The sequence below is a fragment of the Gobius niger genome, assembly GCF_951799975.1.
Source record: "Gobius niger genome assembly, chromosome: 3".
Taxonomy (NCBI): Eukaryota; Metazoa; Chordata; class Actinopteri; order Gobiiformes; family Gobiidae; genus Gobius; species Gobius niger.
The window spans coordinates 9,852,826-9,874,451 of NC_136854.1; the positions used below are offsets into that span (position 1 = coordinate 9,852,826).

The window sequence follows — 21,626 nt, forward strand, 5'->3', positions numbered from 1 at the left end:
TTGGGGAAACCTTTCTTGCTAGTTCTCCACTTGCTAACAGCTGAGCTCTGCAAAAGCTATGCAGACGTTTGCCGGCCAAGTTTGTTCGCATCAGTCTGAATTTTCCAACAAAAATGCAGTTACTGGTGACGATGGGGCGGTTGAAAGAGGCGTTTTAGGAGGCACGCTGTTGTCTTGTCATGGTGAGGTTTCTGTTTTCACGTCGCTGTTGCTGCAGGAGTCGTCTAGCAACCAGGCGCTATGGAGTTAGCAAGTTAGCCGCTCGAAGCTAACGGCGCGCCAGGACGCTTGGTTTCAAAATAAAAGAAAAGGTGTCTCAAAGGCGTCAAAGAATGGCTATTGAAGTGTTAAACTGTGAATTGTGAAAAGAAGTACGAGTGGCCGGTGACCTTTAACAGCTTTGTATTCGATGAAATACTTAAAAGCGTGGCATGTTGGTGGTTTGGTACTTTATTTTGAAACCCTAAACTCGCTGGCATTTCTCAGCCGGTGTACCTTGACGAAACAATCAGAGCATTTGTTTTGGTGGGGGGCGTGATGAACTTTAAATGTATGTTTTAAAAAGATTCATCAAGCACAAACATTGGAAGAAAGAAAACATATGTTGTATGGTTGTATCCTGTACATGTCCAATTTGTTGCTAATATGCATTATTATGCGCTATTACAATGTAGCTAATATCTGCAAGTAGTGGTAATTCAGTTTTATTAGATTACTTTTTAAGTAACGGAGTAATGCAACAGGATTTTGCCAAACTGGTAATAGAGTTTGGAAATGTGATTAGCAGCAATTGTAAAATTGTTACTGGAGTTATTGTTCACATTAAAACACTTGGACACCACAGTGAGTTATGTATTTACCAGCAGTAACTCAGCAGCTAATGGAGTTGTTCCACGGCTTTTTTCTCCACTTTATATGCTGTTTTTAGCTAATGTCAGTCAATGGAAATGTATGTTAACAGCTGCAAAGATGGCGGATCTCCATGGTAACTGTGGAATTTCCTGAACTCTATTATACTATAATACTTTATCAAGTGATTATTAATTACTCTTTGTAATATTTTGTCATGTTTACAACCATAAACATAAAGATTTTATTTGGATTTTTTTTACCGAAAGTTCACACACACACGTAACAGACAACTGTGAAGTGAAAGCTAAATGATACATGATTCTGTTATTTTTCAAAAGAAAAGTGAAAAGTGGGCCGTGCATAAGTATTCCTACAGCATTTTCTGAGTGCATTAAATTGCCTTTATAACATTCCTAATGACTCCAGAATGTTCACACCTTGACCTAACCATTAAATAGAGGCCACCTGTGTGTAATCTACTCTCAGTATAATTTCAGCTGTTCTTTTAGGCCCTCAGAGCTATGGTCGGAGTGTGTTGGTCTCTAAACAACATCATGAAGGTCAAGCAGCACCAGAGAGGTCAGGGATGAAGCTGTGGAGAAGTTTAAAGCAGCGTTAAGTTATACAAAGATTTCCCAAGATTAAAACATCTCCCGGAGCACTGTTCAATCCATCATTCAGAAATGGAAAGAGTAAAGCGCCACTGCCAACTTACCAAGACACGGCCGTCCACCTAAACTAACAGACCGAACAAGGAGAGCACTGGTAAGAAATATAACCAAGTGCCCCAAGATAACTCTGGAGGAGCTGTGAAGTCCTGCCGCTGAGCTGGGGGAATCTGTACATGGGACAACTATAAGTCGTACTCTACACAAATCTGGCCTTCATGGACGAGTGGAAGAAGAAAGCCATTACTGAAAGGAGACCATAAGAAATCCCGTTTGAAGTTTGCCAGAAGTCATAGGGAGGACACAGCTCCATGTGGAAGAAGGAGCTTTTGTCAGATGAGACACAAAATGAACTTTTTGGCCCAAATGCAAAACGTTTTGTATGGAGCAAACCTAACACTGCTCATCGTCCTGTGTGCACCATCTCCAGTGTCAAATATACGGGGGGGAGCATCATGCTGTGGGGCTGTGGGGCTTTTCCTCAGCGGGGACTGGGGAGATTGTAAGAATAGTTGTGAAGATGGATGGAGCCTAATACAGAGACATTTTGGAGGAAATCCTGCTGGAGTCAGCAAGAGAACTGAGGCTGAGGCGGAGATTCACCTTCAGCAGGACAATGACCCTAAACACAAAGATAAATCTACAATGGAATGTTTAAAAAAAAAAAACATATTAATGTGTTAGAATGGCCCAGTCAAAGTCCTGACCTAAATCCTATTGAAAATCTGTGGAAAGATCTGAAAATTGCTGTTCACAAACGCTCTCCTTCTAATGTGACAGAGCTTGAGTTGTTTTGTAAAGAGGAATGGGCAAAAATGTCAGTGTCTACATGTGCAAATCTTGTAGAGTCAAACCCCAAAAGACTTGCTGCTGTTATTGCAGCAAAAGGGGGTTCCACAAAGTATTCATTCAGGCTGTATGAATACTTATGCACGCCCCACTATTCACTTTTCTATGTTTTGAAAAATAACAGAATCATGTATCATTTTACTTTCACTTCACAGTTGTCTGTTGTTTGTGTGTGAACGTTCAGTAAAAAAAATCTTTATGTTTATGGTTGTAAACATGACAAAACGTGCAAAAGTTCAAGGTGTATTAGTACTTTCAAGAGGCATTGTATTTCAAACTGGGACACTTAATGAAAATGAATGGTTGATTGAAACATTGCCAGTATCCATTTTGTCTTTGTAGGGCTTTGAGGACCTCTGTTCCCTGTCTTTTCAAAGTGTTACTGCTCCTTGCACTGAAAAGCACCAAACTGACACCTTTTGAAAGCATCACCAAGAAGCACTAAACTTTTAATTTATTTCATAGCAGATTTAGGCTATGGATTATTTAACTTATGCATATAGTTAAATGCGGAGAAGGGGGAAAGATGTAAGGTCTGGGACTCAAACCATATGCTGTGAGGCGAAAGTGCTTGATCCAACAAGACAGAACTCAAAGTCTCATTTTGTCATGTTTTTCCAGGTGTTAGACCCCCCCCAGACTCTCGCACACTCAGACCCCCCAGCCACGAGGGAATATGGCCCAGTCCAACCACAACATGCGGTTCGTGCTCTCATTCGGAGTTGGATTCGTGATAGTCCAATTAATCAGATCAAATTATTGTTCTTGTATATTTCTTCATAACACACTTCCTTTTTCACTTGCTCTTCAAAAGGATACATTAGAATTATGTTTTGCTGTTGATAATACTTTTATTTATTTATTTCAAAACTTGGGGGCATTTCAGGTCATGTGATTATCCAAACCATAGGCAGAAAGTAGAGTTTGTAAGGTTTACTTGTCACCAACAAAATCTGTAAAAGTGTATGTCAATGGCACGTTTCCAAGCATATTTCCTCTATCCATTGAGAAGAATGGAGACGGGGCGTATACTTTTATTACTTGATCCACCCTTACTGTTGATCATCTTTCTCCTCTGTTTTGTTTCTCTCTCCATGACACAACCCTGTCACTCTCTCTCCTCATCTCTCTTTGCGCCTCTCCTTTCTCCCTTCTCTCTCTCCTCTTTCCTCTGTGTGCCTCTCCTCTCTCTATCCTCATCCTCCTGCTTGTCTCTCCTCCTCTCTCTCTTCTCTCTCTCCTCATCTCTCTTTGCGCCTCTCCTCCTCTCTCCCTTCTCTGTCACCTCTTTCCTCTGTGACTCTCCTCTCTCTCTCCTCATCCCCCTGCTTGTCTCTCCTCCTCTCTCTCTTCTCTCTCTCCTCTTTCCTCTGTGACTCTCCTCTCTCTCCTCATCCCCCTGCTTGTCTCTCCTCCTTTCTCTCTTTTCTCTCTCTTCATCCCTCTTTGCGCTTCTCCTCTCCTCCTCTCTCCCTTCTCTCTCTTCTCTTTCCTCTGCGTGCCTCTCCTCTCTCTATCCTCATCCCCCTGCTTGTCTCTCCTCCTCTCTCACTTCTCTCTCTCCTCTTCCCTCTGCGCGCCTCGCCTCCTCTCTCTCTCTCCTCATCCCCGCTTGTCTCGCCTCTCCTCCTCTCCCCCTTCTCTCGCTCCTCTTCCCTCTGCGCGCCTCTCCTCCTCCTCTCTCTCCTCATCCCCGCTTGTCTCGCCTCTCCTCCTCTCTCCCTTCTCTCTCTCCTCTTCCCTCTGTGCGCCTTGCCTCCTCTCTCTCTCTCCTCATCCCCGCTTGTCTCGCCTCTCCTCCTCTCTCCCTTCTCTCTCTCCTCTTCCCTCTGCGCGCCTCGCCTCCTCTCTCTCTCTCCTCATCCCCGCTTGTCTCGCCTCTCCTCCTCTCTCCCTTCTCTCTCTCCTCTTCCCTCTGCGCGCCTCGCCTCCTCTCTCGTATACGCTCCACTCCCTGCCGTTCTTTACTCCCGGATCCTTCCCGCTCCAGAGCCGCTCTGAAACATGTCCACAGCTGGGGCTCTGCAGCTGCCCCTGGGGCTCATCAACAATGAGGGCCGGTACCTGACCGCGGAGGCGTTTGGATTCAAGCTGAACGCGTCTGCGAGCGGCCTGCGGAAGAAGCAGACGTGGACCCTAGAGCAGAGTGGCGAGGACGGCAGCGCGGTGTTCTTCGTGTCGCACCTGGGCCGGTACCTCGCGGCGGACAAAGACGGTAACGTGACCGCGGACACCGAGGCGCGTGGGCCGAACTGCCGCTTCATCATCACGACGCATGAGGACGGGCGGTGGTCGCTGCAGTCCGAGCCGCACGGGCGGTACCTGGGCGGGAGCCAGGACCGCATCACGTGCTTCGCCTCCAGCGTGTCTCCCGCGGAGAAGTGGAGCATGCACCTGGCCGTGCACCCGCAGGTCAACCTCTACAGCGTGGCGCGCAAACGCTTCGTGCACCTGAGTGAGCGCGGAGAGCTGAGCGCGGACCGGGACGTGCCTTGGGGCGTGGACAGTCTCATCACTTTGCTGTACCGGGACCAGCGGTACCACCTGCAGACCTGCTCACACCGCTTCCTCCGCGCAGACGGGGCTCTGTCTGCAGACACAGACCGGAACACCGGCTTCACTCTGGAGTTCCGCTCCGGGAGCGTGGCCTTCCGTGATGCGGAGGGTCGCTACCTCTCACCCACGGGTCCCTCGGGGACCATCAAGAGCGGCAAGGGCACGCGCATGGGCAAGGACGAGCTGTTCGGCCTGGAGCGCAGCCACGCGCAAGTCGTGCTCACCGCGGGAAACGGCAAGAACGTGTCCACACGACAAGGTCAGTGTGTGCTAAACATCACATCACATCCACATGTGCTGCATATAGGCTGCTCCTCATTGTGACACGCCCCTCCCTGTCTGACAGAGACTGAGAGAGAAGAGAGAGAAAGAAGAGAGAACACAGAGAGAGAGAGAGAGAGAGAGAGAGAGAGAGAGCATGGGGAGGGAGGGAGAGAGATGGGAGCGAGAGAGAGAGAACGAGAGAGGGGAGTTAGGGAGAGAGAGAGAGAAGAGAAGGAGGAGAGGGCATGGGGAGGAAGAGAGAGAGAGGGGGGGATGAAGAGGGAATCGGGAGGGAGGAGAGAGAGAGGAGAGCATGAGGAGGGAGGAGAGAGAGGACAGAGAGAGAGAGAGAGAGGAGAGTGAGGAGAGAGAGGAGATGAAGAGATAAAGAGAAAAAGAGAGGAGAGCATGGGGAGGGAGGGAGAGGAGAAAGATGATAATTTACCTTCAAAGTAATTCACATAAATAACAGTTTAAAATAGTACATTTTAATTTAAAAAAAGTGTTTGTCCTTTCAAAATCAATATTTTCCAATGAACTTGATTTGTACACAAGCTTTGGGGGCTCTCCTGTAGTGCTTCTGAGGCCCACTAGGGGGCTCCACTTTGGGAACCATTCCTCAGACCAATTGCTTAGATTCCACTCCTGAGGAGAGGGATCACCCTCCTTAGCCTCTCCAGTAAGGTCTACTCCAGGGTGCTGGAGAGGAGGATCCGGCCAATAGTCGAACCTTGGATCCAGGAGGAACAATGCGGTTTTCGTCCTGGTCATGGCACAGTGGACCAGCTCTATACCCTCCATCGGGTGCTCGAGGGTTCATGGGAGTTTGACCAACCAGTCCACATGTGTTTTGTGGATCTGGAGAAAGCGTTCGACCGTGTCCCTCGTGGTGCCCTGTGGGGGGTGCTCCGGGAGTATGGGGTCCGGGTCTTCTGTTAAGGGCTGTCCGTTCCCTGTATGAGCAGCAGGAGCTTGGTTCGCATTGCTGGCAGACCTGTTCCGGTGCGTGTTGACCTTCAGCTGCTCTGGGGCGGTTTGCAGCCGAGTGTGTAGCGGCCGGGATGAGGATCAGCACCTCCAAATCTGAGGCCATGGTTCTCCACCGGAAAAAGGTGGCTTCCCCTCTTCAGGTCGGTGGAGAGACCTTACCTCAAGTGGAGGAGTTCAAGTATCTCAGGGTCTCGTTCACGAGTGAGGGACGTATGGAGCGTGAGATCGACAGACGGATCGGTGCAGCGTCAGCAGTGATGTGGTCGCTGTATCAGACTGTCGTAGTGAAGAGCTCTCGATTTACCGATCGATCTATGTTCCCACTCTCATATGGTCATGAGATTTGGGTAATGACCGAAAGGACAAGATCGCGAATACAAGTGTCCGAAATGAGTTTCCTTCGCAGGTTGGCTGGGCACACCCTTCGAGATCGGGTGAGGAGCTCAGTTACCCGGGAGGAGCTCGGAGTAGAGTCGCTGCTCCTTCACGTTGAAAGGGCATCTGTTTCGGATACCTCCTGGTCGCCTCCCGCAGGAGGTGTTTCAGGCATGTCCTAGTGCAGGGGTCACCAACCTTATTTCAGCTGAGGGCTACTTTAAGAGCATTAAGTTGTTCGAGGGCTACCAGTTAAAAACAAATCCTAAAGACTTAAACGTACACTGTTTACTTATAGGATATTGACCCCATATTATATTAAAATAGCTTTATTTTAAACTCATACCGAGTCACAAGAACCAAAATAATTGTAATTTTAAGAATTAGATTCAAGAAAATGAAGTGCTTTACACTTCAGAAAAAGTCCCAAGGGCTACTGGACATGCCCCAAAGGGCCCCTGGGTGCCCGCGGGCACCACGTTGGTGACCCCTGTCCTAGTGGGACATGGCCTCGTGGAAGGCCCAGGGCACGCTGGTGGGATTATGTCTCCGAGCTGGCCTGGTGTCGCCTCGGGGTCCCCCCAGAACAGCTGGAGGAGGTGTGTGTGGATCGGGAAGTTTGGGCATCTCTGCTGAGACTGCTGCCCCCGCGACCCGGCCCCGGATAAAGCGGAAGAAAATGGATGGATGGATGGATGCTTAGAACAAACTGAAGGGTCGTGTTGAATGATGTTGTGATGTACAAATGTACCATCACAATAAATGTAGTACAATCTCAACATTGGCCTCTATTGATTCTGTGCCTTCATGTGGTTCTCAGGCATGGACCTGTCGGCCAACCAGGACCAGGAGGAGGACCAGGAGGTGTTCCAGCTGGAGATGAGCCCGGCGGACCACAGCTGTGCCTTCAAAACTGCCTCGGGGAAGTACTGGACCCTCACCCACACCGGGGGCCTCCAGAGCACCGCGACCACCAAGTGAGTCACTGGTCCGATGGAAGACTGAGACTTAAGAGTCTTTGAGGGTCTGTACTTTACTCGAGTAGTATTGTTGTTGAGAACTCATTACTTTTACTCCGCTACATTTCTATAAAGGCTCCAGAGTAAGAAAGTCAATTTGTCCTTGTGCTGTGTTTTTTGAAATAGTAATAGTAATAGTAATAATAATACACATTCCAGAACAGTAGGTGGCGCTGTGCAGATTTACTGTCAAATGCCACTGGCTCACAACAAGGAAGAAGGTTTTTGAAGCCGCAAAGTGATTAAATTGATTTGTACTTTGTACTATGGATATTTAAAGTGCATACGACAGGTTTTAATGCTTTTGAAAATATTTCTTTATTTAGAAGGATAACATCAGTTGCATAATTATAATTTTATTTCAATGAAGCAGCGATTTTAATGAAGAAGGCAATAATATTCAAAAGGAATAAATCAACCCTAAATTAATCTTCACAATTACATCATTAAAAGTAATATGTTTGTGTGACAGTGCTTGGTCCAAGTGCTTACATTGTAGTGCTGCCCCCTGCTGGTCTGACTGAATTCTTGATCATTATTGGCCTCTATGGACTGTGAAATTAGTAGAGCACTGCTGCCTCCTTAATATGCATGACGTCGCTCATTAATTTGCTTGACGACATCAAAAGCATCGATATTGTAATAAAAAGTATCGGTAACGTATCGTCACGCAAAATATCGCGATATATCGCAAAATCTATATATTGTCACATATATATATATAGTTAACACAATTCTATCTAAGATTTTGTGAAAAAATTGCCCAGTTTTCTTTAGTTTGTCCCTTTTTGTGATGTTTATAGTTTCACTTCCTTATTGGACACCGACAGGAAATGACATAGATAGAGGCAAACGATTTTAAACTGTTGCTGAGCCGACGATGATATGTCAAACTGCTATAACTTTACCTCTTTCTATGTCACTTCCTGTTAGTAGCTGAAATAAAATCAAAAATCAAATGAAAATAACTTTTCTGCCCAACACTTCTTCATTCATTTATAGCTTCTCTGAAATAAATTGATGATTATTAGACTACTTACAGCTGATGTTGTCCATCTAAATAAATCATATTTTCAGAAGCATTAAAGGAACAGGCCACGGTTTTTCCATACTGTGATATGTTCTTACCTGAACTTAGACGAGTTCATAAGTACCTGTCTGGTCTTTGTGCCCGTGGAAGAGCGTGCTCGCTTCTAACTTCACCCCGTTTGGAGCTATAGGAATATACTGGGAGAGGCCAAATGCTAACAACATCTTTGGTTGTTTTGCGTGACTGAGCGCACGCACACAGACCAGACAGGTACGCATCAGCTCGTCTAAGCTCAGAACATATGTCAGTATGAAAAAATGGTGGCCTGTTCCTTTAAGCCTGTCACATGCACTTTAAAAAGCATTACATTGGATTCCAACTGGCATTAAATGCATATTTGTTGGAAAATAATAAGATTGCTATTTTTATTGCATACGTTTGTGGAAAATAGAAAATGATTGTCTTAAACGTGCTCAACAGTAGTCAAATTATTTTGCTCAAAATTTCCTGTTGCTTTGGAATATTGACATTTCCCTCATTCATCTGTTTGATATAACGTTTGCAAACTGTATGTTTTTGCGTTTGTGGTATTGAAAATTCATAAATATTGTGTTTGAGCATTAAAAATGTATGAGTAAGTACAATGTTAGCAGTGAGATGTGAAGATAAAGCATTAGGAAGAGGACCCACTCATGCATGTAAAGCTAATGTATGGCTACTTGTAAAAGTGTGGCTTCAAACGACTGGAACCACTGGACCAACCTGGTGTTGTTCGTCCCAGGTCGGCCAACTGCCTGTTCGAGCTGGAGTGGAGCGACAGTCATGTACGTGTGCGCGCGGCTAACGGCAAATACGTCACAGCCAAGAAGAACGGACAGCTGGCCGCTGCTGTGGACAGCACAGGTCAGCCATTTTCAACACATGCACCTCAGCTTCCATATTTGATACTGAAACTTACAATGTGGAAATGCACTGCATGCATGAGGAACGTCAGGATTTCAAATTGGCATAGAATGCAATCAGCAAGTATCAGTGGGAATGAGAAACAGGAAATATATGCTTTTATTTGTAGCTAACAGCATGTTAGTAAATCAGTGGCGTCACTGTAACTGCTTAGAACGACTTGGTTCCAGGTTACAACTATTTTTTTTACGTTTCCTTGTTTGGGACAGTGCATGTGAATGAACAGACTTGGTACTCATGCATGTGAACACGCCACGTTGGATTGTCGCCTTGTACATCCGTACTCGGGCTCTTAGTTTATTTATTTGTTTGAGCAGTAAATGTTCTGCTCAAAAGGAGTGTTCATATCACAATAGTACACGTTACATATTACAAGTACATAGTACAAGGAACCTACGGAAACAACATGTACACACACACAACATACCCCATTATGATTTATCTTTATCCTTTATCAATCGTACTATCATACTTTGGTTTGCCTCATTGGCCAAAGAGAACCTGTTACACTTCAGAGTAGCTATTCTAACACTGACCAAAATTAGTTAATTAATGTTTATAAAATTAACAGAAGCAAAGCAACTATGAAGCACAGCTACAACCTCAGTCTCGTTTCATGAGCGATGTCTCGTACAAACAAGTAACAAAGGCAATCATTATTCCTCTCAGATGGTTTCCAAAGCCAAACGTTGTTAACATTACCAAAGTCACTACGTTTAATGTCACAAAGGCACATTAGTCTCAAACACACTCTCATTCATTCTGGCCTGTTGTACATGTTTTAATGGTGGGGAAACCGGAGTATCCGGAGGAAGCCTATGCAGAACATGCAAATGTTTCCAAAACAGAAGAGATCACTCAAGCTTGAGCGACAGGGATCAGAAGCAGAATAGATTTTAATGCCACTGTCAGTGAACAGGTTCACAAACGAGAAACATAAAACCATAGGAAAGATAAATAGTAAACTATAAAAGCTTTCAGACAATAATGATAAAGTGAAGTAGGCCGACTCTAGGCATATAAACATTATAACATTATAACATGGCTAAAAGCACAAATAAGTTGATTTTATAATGAGAACACATCCCTATCAAAAACATGTACCTGCAGTTGTGTTTTGTTTTATTTCAGAAATACACTTTCAGTTTGCCCCTCTTTCACACTAACATGACTCTTATCCAGTCTATGTCACACTGTCCACATCTGTGAAGCTCAGACACCTTCATCAGAATTATTATTATGTTAAGCATGTTTCACAGTAGTTGTTGTTGATTATGAACAGATTTCTTTTCCGCTGGGCATTGATGGATTCTCCTCTTGCTGCTGGAGATTTATCCATTTGAGATTGATACAAAAGGATGTTCATTTTGGGTTCACCCACTGAGATTTTAAAAAGATAGTGTCTGTACTTTCCCACAGGAGAGGCAGAGCTGTTCCTGGTGAAGCTGATAAACCGCCCGATCATCGTCCTCCGGGGAGAGCACGGTTTTATCGGGGCTCGTAAACCAGGACAGCCCACGCTGGACTCCAACAGGGCTTCATACGACCTGTTCCTGATGGAGCTCCACAACGGAGCTTACTCTCTCAAAGGTACGCTTCCTGAAGGATCTAACAATGCCCAGAGCGCACGGTCATAGGTGAGAGAAATCCATTTTCTCTGTCTGGGTCCAAACCAAAACAAGTTTGAATTAAATGGATACTAATTAATAACGGTGCAATGACGGAAAACACGAGTACTTAACATGTAACTTTTTTCAAAACTAAAGTATTTCAAGAGGGGGTATTATGCTTTTTTCAATCACATAGCACCAGTCTATAGCACACTACAATGATGACCAAACCTTCTGTTGGTCTGTAAATGCAGTAAATTGGAATAACTGCCTTGTATAAAATTGCTCTCTCAAAATGGCTGTAGTGAATGTCTTGAAATAGGCCTCTGTCTCTTTAAGAACCTCTGACCCTTTCAGACACGCCCCCTCCACAGGCTGTCTGTGGCATCAGTGGGGAGGGGGTTCTGCTGAGGAGCAGTGGTTGGTTACTCGGCTGGTGACGAAAGCTCGGAGGCGTCTCCTGGAGGTGGGGGCGTTCCTAGGAGGACTCAGGCAAACCTATCCCTAAAATGGCTGCCATCAGAGTTTTTATAGATTACTCAAAAATACATGAATGTGCCAAGGCAACACTTCAGGCATGTTTTTAATGAGGGAATGACATGACAACATGATGTTAAGCTTGAAAAAGTCAATTTTGCCTAATACCCCCCCTTTAAAGGCCCTATACCTGATTTTCTTTTATAACAAACAATGAAAGAGGAAGCCCCCAAATTACAATGCTATTGTGGTTCAAACTCACTCCTAACTTTTCTAACATATTTGCAAGGTCACTTTCACAGAAATGCTAAAAAACCCGCTTGCAATTGTTACAAATGCTTATAATTAGATGCACAGTGTTTCCCACAAATGTCTGAGTTTACAATATACTAAAGCAAATGTTGTTCCATTACTTGAAAAAAATCAGGTATTGTGCCTTTTAACTCATTGACTGCCAATGACGTCTATAGACGTCAATTGAAATCCGAACGTTGACTGAGTCACTAGGTGGCAGCATTGCTCTTTCGTTTTCTCAGCTTTTTGGTCAGAAATCAGCATTTTGGGTGATTTCACCTTTTTTTCTACGGACAATTACTAAAGAATGGAAAGAGGTACAAACAAACTGTTTTTTTTAGATAGGTTTCGTGTTGACATAGGCCTAGACCTACATTTTCTGTTTGTCTTGAAAAAAATTGTCAAAATCCTGAAAAACCTCTGGCAGCGGGGAGCTCTCTGATTTAAAAATGGCTGGCAGTCAATCAGATAAGGGATTTGTTGTGTGCTTATTCCAATCAATCCAGCTTCAAAAGTGCATTATCTTCCCGAACGATTCAACCTAGAGCAATCCCAGACTGATGTCACTGCTAATGTTGGCACTATCTGGCTCTTGTAGGTTAGTCTAAAAAGAGAAAGCTCCAGTTGTCCTCGGACCGCCGAGTTCATGAATTCCAGTCATCCATCCATCCATCCATTTTCTTCCGCTTTATCCGGGGCCGGGTCGCGGGGGCAGCAGTCTCAGCAGAGATGCCCAAACTTCCCGGTCCACACACATAATTCCAGTCAATTTATTTTAAATGGAACATCCTTCGTACTAGGAATACCTGAAGAGTCAGGTACCATCATGCTCGCCTGAGAGAATCCAACATGGCGCCCAGCATTAGAGATAAATGAAAATGATGTTGGAATTTTTGGAGGATTTTTTTCAATGTCTAATTCCTACCTGGTTTATTGAATTTTGAATTAACATAAAATACCCCAAAATACCATCTGAACTTATTGTTGTCAATCCAAATATGTCCTTTTTCAATATGATTTCGTCACAGAAATAGTCAATTGCGGCCACTTTTGTGAATAAAAGGCCTTACTTTTAAATGAAAACTATAGATGAAAGAAAACATGCATTTCCTCCTCATATTTATGTCAGTAATCTACAGCAAAGTTTCAAATTGAATAATGTGTTATTTCCTGCTATCTGCAGAGCCTCGCCTTTATACAAGCATAGACTCTACGAAGCAGAAGGTTGAACTCTTAGCATTAGCGTGTATTGTGGACTCTGCCCTTAAACCCGTGACTGCGTTGTTTTCCGCAGACCTCCAGGGCCAGTACTGGAGCGTGGACGACGACCTCTCCGTGCTCTGCACCGGCCCCGCCCCTGTGCCCTTCCTCTTCCACTTCTGCCACCTTAACAAGATGGCCGTCCGTGCTCCGGGGGGCAAGTACCTGAAGGGGGACCACGCCGGGGGTCTCAAAGCCAGCGCTGAATCCCTGGACAGCGCCACCCTGTGGGAGTACTAAGCCACTGCAGTGTTGTTATCTATGGGACTATGGGGTATTTATGAGGGTTTACTAAATGTGATCGAGAACAAGATGTAGAGTTTTATTTGTGTTCTTTCCTGAATCTTTTTCTTCATCTCTTGATGTAAAGTGGACATATCACGCATAATCAAAGCTTTAAACTATTCCTTTTGGTTCCTCAGTATTGATATTTATCTTTTGAGAATTTAAATAATGTCTATGTAAGGAAAAAAATGTAATTTATGAAAGACTGGGCTCGTCAGGATTTTTTAACTGGAAAGCCCTCTGCTGGCCGCGGGGGGAACAACATGAAGAAAAAAAAAACAAGCTTTCACTTTTACACACACATTGAGCGCAGACCTGCTCAGTACGGGTCTGGTGATGGATCGGACGTAGCCCTACAGCAGTAGATTGATGTAAAGTACTACTCCAGATCCTTTTTTGACAACAAAGCAACGTGGCTAAAAGTGGAAAAAAAAGCTGATTGTGCATGATGTGTCTCCTTTAAGGCCTATTTCCCTACATTTGAATTGACAGGATGTGACAGCACAGCAATGGTAGTAACCCACTGGGCGGATAGAAAGTACGAGAAGCGTGAGAAGGCTCCTGGTTCAATTCTCCTGCATGGAGTTCCCATGTGTCTGGGTGGGTTCCTTCTGGGTGCTGTGAGGCCAGAGTTGCCAGGTATGAGGGGCCGCCCAAAAGTTGACTACTACACATCAAGCACATTTTCTGTGTCCAAATGTTTGGGGTCTCTGTGGGACGTTAGTCTGCTCTGGACTTTGGGAAGGGTTGGTCTATACCTGTGGTTCTTCCTTGTCCGTACATATGCCATCATAATGTAGTGTTGTTGTCTTCATTACATCTATAGTCTCGACCTTTTCTCCCATCACAGAGGAGCGAGTGCATTAACACTTACCATAGAAAGTAAATGTGCACACAAAAAAAAGACGTTAGGGCTCATTTTGATCCCATGATTGTTTGTTTCAAAACCTAGACGTCAGAGTAAAAAGAAATATGCAAAAGACGTGCCAAAGCTGTGAAACCATAATCTCAATTGAGGAGAGAACCAAGTGCCAATCGCAACATGAGGAATCTGAATGTTTATATAGTTTGTACAAGTTTTTCAAGAGTCATGTGCCAGAAATGTATGAGGTGTTTTAAAATTCAGTAAGCACAGTTGAAAACTGTCGGTGGGGTTTGTCGTTTGGAAGCTGCTATTTAGGAGTCAGTAACTTTTGGTACAACTAAGTAGAGTCAAGCTACTACTACTAAGTGTAGTCGACACTACAGAAAATGTTGGGGGTGGGACGCTGATGTCATCCCATACTATATTATGATACACGGGGCTGAAACAATTTCAATATATTGCATTGCAAAAAGTATGGCAATTCAATATGCAATAGAACATGTGTATAGTATTGCAGTAATTTGGCCTGATTAAGTTGCAAAATAAAACACATGTTCATTTTCCAAAAGGTAAAAGCGTAAAAAGTGTTACAGGATGAGCCGATTTTCATAGGACTAGGAAACTTCATTTTCTTTCCCCATTTATTTACTTCAACAAAACACGGCTAACCCACCATGGGAATAAGGCACAGACAGGAAGCTAGGAGGTTAGCTATGAGTTAGCCATAGAAATAAAAAGTGGCGTTTGATCATATATGTGGATCAAGCGGATTCATCCATGTTAACCTGCTCACTGTATTTTGCCTTAGTTGTTAGCATTTAGCCGACAAACAACACAAATTATGAAAGATCCAGATGTTTTCAGCTGTTTGTTGTCGGCTCAACAACCACATTTAGGCACTGACAGTGGATTGCTTGGAGCCATGGCCGCCCCATAGCGTTCAGCGCGGGTCAAATGTAGCTCTTTGAGGCTAGCTGTAGAGCCGTTATGGGCACTGCGCTGTTGTACAATACATTTAGGTGAGGTCAAAGCGTGGTTAGAAATCATTAACGACATTTTTAGAATTTACTCAAGATAAGAATTAGCCTAGCATATGAAAGTGGCCTCTGAGCTAAATGCTAAATCATATCGCTTTTTGTGGGGTTGGATACACATCCAATGGCCGCTAAACATCATCTTATATTACTTTAAAATGATATTTCAGGATTTTTGACATAGGGCCTCATTTCCTAGTTATCCAGAGTGTTGTTGTTTTCTGGAGATGTTTTTTTTTTTTATTCATTCATTCTTATATTGGAAGAGTTTTGTGGCACTAGGCTAGTGCACAGCTAGCCTGCATTAAAAACAGTCCACTCCACAGAGCACCTGAGGCAAATCACTTATAACGCCAGACTAACCATATAAATAAATGTCTTTGTCGATTTTTAATTTGAACCATTTTGCATTTAAAAGAACTTGGGCGGAGTGATCTGCTAGAAAATAGTCACTCAAAATGCGATAATTCATGTGATGCATGTCAGTTATATTCCAAAAATCGACACAAACATTTATATGGTTAGTCTGGTGTTATAAGTGATTTGCCTCAGGTGCGCTGTGGAGCGGGTCAGACTGTTTTTAATGCAGGCTAGCTGATACCATAGAAATGTGCTAGCCTTGCACTAGCCTAGCGCCACGAAACTCTTCAAATATAAGAACTGCATGAATTAAAAAAATATATATATCTCCAGAAATCAGCAACACTCTGGATAACTAGGAAATGAGGCCCTATGTCAAAAATCCTGAAATATCTCTTTAATGATAGAGAAAATACAGAAATGAAACACGTCATACCTCGCCATTCTTTTTATATAGGACCTGGCTCCATTCATTTGTATGGGGATAGATTAGAACGCTCGTTTCAAGCAGCGTCCGAGCCGTTAGCTAACAGAAGCAGCATACGCATTTATGGCTCAGATAGCTAACGGCATTTCAGCTTGGCTTTTGAAGTGACAAAAACGTACCAGGAAATGCACAAAATGATACAATGTCCCAGCCCCACACAATAGAGCCACTTTATATGCTTGATTAGGCATCTGACTAATGCCTACCTAATCTTTGTAATATTGTGGCGTTTTTGTAAATGCCAACCCCAGCTGCTGATGAAGACGATTTTGGATGTTATGTGTTTTTAATTACTTGTATTTTAGAGATTTCTACATCTTTACCTACAGCAAAAAGCCCAGAAATGCACATGCTAAATTTGAGTTAACAAACTGTATGAAAACTGGATTATGGAAACTATAATTTTCCAGAGTTCAGCCCACAGCAGGCACAATGCATAATTTATTGGAAGCACATTGAATATTGACTGTCTCAATAAGAAGCACATGTTGGAGGAGGTGCCTTTAATTTATGTCAGTGTTTTGAGCCAATAAAGTTTCCTGTACTTACTTTTGAGTCAAAGTTTTCTTCAATGTCTAAACACATCAGCTTTGTCTTTGTCTGTGAAACGGCCCTTTGACTGCTGCAAAGTCCTATCTGCTGTGTCATGTTCCAGTTGTCCGAAAGTCTCCAAGAATCACTGCTAGAGCATAACATTGCACAAAGTTATTTGGGTCTTGGGGTGACAAAGTCTCCTGAAGTGGGTTTGTCATATGAATAGCAGGCCATGCCCACATTCACCTGTAAGATACTTAAATGGGTTGGTGGTCGTTTTGACTGTCCTTTATGGACCTGGGCCTTCAAAGTCAAGCTTCTCGTCTGACCATCCCAACACCCTGACCTGAATCCCATGGGATGAAACTGTGAGGTGAAACAACAGAGACGAACGGGTTGGGGGTGTGGGGGGATGTGGGTCTCGGAATGTCAATGTAATGACGACGTATGATCACACAGGATTATATCCCTTTCATTTAGTTCTGTTTTACTTATCCATCCAATCACGTAATCCTTCCCCCATGTGTATCCCATCTTTCTCTTCTGTTGTGTCCTGTGTCCTTATCACTTGTGTAATTGTGCACTTTGTATCTTATATACTCATCACTTAATAAAAAAAAAACAACAGAGACCAGTCCAACAAAATGGAGGCAACATGAAGGACAGAGAAAATATGTGATGGCAATGTTCTCGAATGAATGCGCATGTTTTGTCCAGCCTCATCAGACGTTTCTGGAGACGATTCAAAGCCGTTTTCTTGACCAGAGGCAACATACATTGTTGACTTGACCTGTGGTTCTCACTTCTGAACTAGGTTGGTCAATATTGAGGCAAACGTGGAGGAGAGACCGCAAGTTAGGACTTAAACATCAGTGTAAATGTGCCAGAAGTTTAGAAATAATCACAGTCTAAAAGCATTGTAAAGTAAAACTGAAGCAGCGGAAAAGAGAAGCGTTGAGCTGGGGCTGGAGGATCTCTCCCACAAAAAGTAGAAGAAAAAAACAAGAAGAAAAAGCTCTAGGGCCTGTTTGTTGGTTAGCGGGTAAGTCACTGTGTCAGTATCAGTCAGTCACTTAGTCACTTATCATTAGGTCATGCAGTATGGCCATAAAATCTCTGTACTGTATAGAACAGTCATAATCTTGGTTCCACAAGAGAGTTCAGGATGTCATACCGCAAAGGGATTAGCAGCAATAGTAAACTAATGGAGATTTTAAAAGGTAAAATACTGGAGTTATTGTTCACATTAAAACATTTGGACACTACAGTACGTCCGATTGATTTCCCAGCAATGACTCAGCAGCTAACAGAGTTGTTCCACGGCTTTTAATTCCACTTTTCATATTGTTTTTAGCTTAGGTTGAAGGAACAGGCCACCGTTTTTCCACACTGAGATATGTTCTTACCTGAGCTTAGACGAGTTGATGCGTACCTGTCTGGAATTTGTGCGTGCCCTCAGACAAACAAGATGTTGTTCCTGTTCCTTTAATCATGGAAATGTTTGCTATAAGCCTTTAAGTAAATATACTTATTGTAATGCACACGCTAATGCGCTAATGCTAATGTCCACAGCCTATACACTTGCTCCTATACACTTGCTAAAACCATCATTATAGCAACGACAGAATGACCTTTGCAGTGCCTCCATGTCGCTTTTACAGTAGAGTCAGAACTCTGGTGGAATAGACCCAACAGCTATAATCGGAGCTAAAGCACATCTTTTTGCTGATGCATATTAAGTAGCCATGTGCTCAGAGTAATATAACTGGGACGGCCTGAAAAGGACTATAGGGAGTTTAAAAATGTTAAAATGATGTATTTTCCTCCATGTTCCAGCCATGTCCTAATGTGTAGAATGAGCCCAGACCTGTTCACCACAACTGCAACTAAAATCCTGCACTGTCACTCAAAAAGGTGTCACTTTGGGTCCAAATTGCCTTCATGCACGAGCTTAATACAGAAGGTGCAGTTACACATATGGCCTGAGGTGGCAGTAGTGAGTATCGAATGGCCAACTTCCATCCAGCCCCTTTAAGACACCAATAAGACTAAAATAATTGGTCCAAGCAGCTAGTTTGGAAGAGAAGGAACCACTATTTGACAAAGAAGAATGGAATTTGTTATCCATAATATAAAAAGGCCGTCGTTTCCCTCTAATTCCTGTTGATTGAAGAATATTACTAACCTAAACCTGATGATGATCAAAATAACTCACCAACAGTATTTTATTTTATCAGACTCTGGCATCATACTTTTGTCCTTTTTAAATTTCGAAAAGCTTGCGGCCCACTGAAAATTATTCTGATGGTTTTCATTCTATTTAAAGTAACTTATTTAGATAGAGAGAAAGATAATATCTGGTGTTGTAAGTAATAATTATCATTTTATTTCCGTGAAGCAGCAAATAAATGAAGAAATGTTGTCCAGAAAAGTTATTTTTGTTTGAATTTTCAAGCTAACAGGAAGTGACATAGATAGAGGTAAAGTTCAACAGCAGTTTGACTCATTTCCCATTGACAAAACATGGTCGGCATGGCAACAGTTTCAAATGTCTGCCTTCATCTATGTCACTTCCTGTCGGTGTTCAATAAAGAAGTGAAACCATAAGCATCACAAAAATGGTCAAACAATATAATCGTGATAACTGTATTCTATATTATGGTTAAAGGAACAGGCCACCGTTTTTCCACACTAAGTTATGTTCTTGCCTGAGCTTAGACGAGTTGATACGTACCTGTCTGGAATTTGTGCGTGCCCTCAGTCACGCGAAACGACCAAAGATGTTGTTAGCTCTCCCAATGTATTCCTACTCCAAACGGGGGTGAAGTTGGAAGCGACCACGCTCTTCCACGGGCACAAAGATAGGTACGTATCAACTCGTCTAAGCTTAGGTAGGAACATATCTCAGTATGGAAAAACGGTGGCCTGTTCCTTTAAACTGGGTGTAAACCTCGACTAACACCTCAGGATGTTAAATGCACCAAGTGGAGTAGCCACCCAAGGTTTGGTTACACTGGGTTGTTTCTCCATTTCAGCTTGTCAACTAAAAATATGCATAAAAATGCCCACGTACTTTGTTCAAACCCTGCCAAACTCACACTTTTTATTGCAGAACAGCAATGTAGTGTCCATTCGTTTTTGTGTGCTTTTTTAAATATCTGAAATCATTCCAAATGCGCCCTGCTGTGTGCTGGCTCACTCAGAAGCAAACGGAGTGACTTCATCACAGTTTGCCCTGTCATGATTCCGATCCAGATTTGAGCGGCCTAAATCCAGGTCTCGTGGGTTTTATCAAGGGCTAAAACAGAGCAGGTGGAGCCGTGAGAGGAGAGTGATGCTCTAACTTCCACAGCTGAGTCTTCGGGTATTTTTGGTCAACAAGTAAAAACGAAAATAAGCCAAAAATGGACAAGGAAGAAGAACAAAGATCAAGCTCCTGACCTACATTAGTTTAGTTTATTTATTTGAAGGACAATGTGCAGTTGCCTTAAAAAGATGGCTGCACCAATTTACAAATACAAAGTCCAAGATACAAATACTGTAAGTGTGCAATATTGGTACCCTCGAGGGCATCATCTTAGGGCTGTACCCCATTGGTACTGTAAATGTAAACAAGATCACGTTATTACACTTTGTAGGAAAAGACGGCAGACTTTCTTTTGGGAACATTGCAGTGAACCCTAGATACAGACCTTAACTCTCTTGTTATTTGAGAGTGTACACTGTACTTTATGTCTGTAGGGAGGGCAGGGCAGCATCATTAAGGATCGTAGGTACCAAGTGGATATCAGATCAAGTTGTGGAAGCTTAGTGTTAGAGGAAAACATTAAAACCGCTATTTATCACACTGGGTCAGGCTGTACAATGTCTCGAGTTCATGTCTCGGGTCCCGCACCGAAACTTCTCCTGTATAAGACATCCAGACTGCTGCCTGTTTTTCATCTATCCTCTCGAACACCATTGTTATCTCTCTAACAATTAGTATACTGTATTTTTTAAGGCTTCATCAGGCCCGTTTTACAAGTAACCACAGACACTGGAGGCAAGGTGGGTGAAGTGTCTTGCCCAAGGACACAACTTTTAGATTTGGGTAAAGCCTAACTGAGCCAACTACAAGGCTCTTTTTAAACATCTGATAGCAAAGAAATAATGCTTTTCCGGCATACATTTTCGAATTATTTTTTCCATACACGATGACGGCTTATTTGTATGTATAAAAATATCTTCATTTTACCTGGAGAAATAGTGAGATATATTATTCTAACTGAATGATTTTGTTTTTTCTTTACTGCAGTAAAATATACTGTAATGTAATGCAGAATATAAGCTATTCTCAGTATGTGTGGCTCACGGCCTGTTTTCAATTTAAAAAATGTATTTTTCTTTATTTCTGTTGTAACTGTTGTAAATGTGAAATAATAACAAACACAAATATGGGCTGGAAGGACTACAAGCCTGAAACGGGACTAAACAGGAGCTAAAGTTGACTGAAGTATAAGTACTAAACGGGTCTAAAGTCGTATTTCACTAGTTTTAAACCTTAAACACATGTCAAACAAGTATAAAGGAAAAACGTCCAGCCTGAAATCACTAAAACGTACTCTAACCAAACAGCCATAGATATTAAAGCCCTCTCCGCCTCCATTTCCCGTCAGTCTTTTGTTTGAGGAAGCCTCTGACAGCGCCTTGACCAATCACATCGCGTCACCTCGGACTCCCGCTCCGCGATTGGCTGTTTCGTGTTGACGCTCCCTTGATGCTTTGCGCTGCGCCTCAGAATTCAAATGAAGCCAGCCAATCAGCGAGCGCGCTACCGCAGACTGAGCATTTTAAACTTTCTGCTGGAGACTGTTG

General features: G+C 43.2%; 1 protein-coding gene and 1 long non-coding RNA gene across 2 annotated transcripts; one reads left to right on the forward strand and one right to left on the reverse strand.

The window, feature by feature from the left end:
• Positions 1-3,573: 3,573 nt before the first annotated feature.
• Positions 3,574-4,390, reverse strand: LOC306960279. Its single transcript, XR_013792670.1, has 3 exons — positions 4,314-4,390; positions 3,922-3,967; positions 3,574-3,647 (listed from the first exon to the last, which is right to left on the reverse strand). It is a non-coding gene; the product is annotated as an uncharacterized lncRNA (long non-coding RNA).
• LOC306960262 (fascin-like) lies at positions 4,232-14,109 on the forward strand. Its single transcript, XM_079552639.1, has 5 exons — positions 4,232-5,184; positions 7,375-7,531; positions 9,385-9,506; positions 10,986-11,156; positions 13,242-14,109. Exons 1-5 carry the CDS (start codon positions 4,374-4,376, stop codon positions 13,445-13,447), a joined length of 1,467 nt encoding a protein of 488 aa, XP_079408765.1. The 5' UTR covers positions 4,232-4,373; the 3' UTR covers positions 13,448-14,109.
• Positions 14,110-21,626: the final 7,517 nt, after the last annotated feature.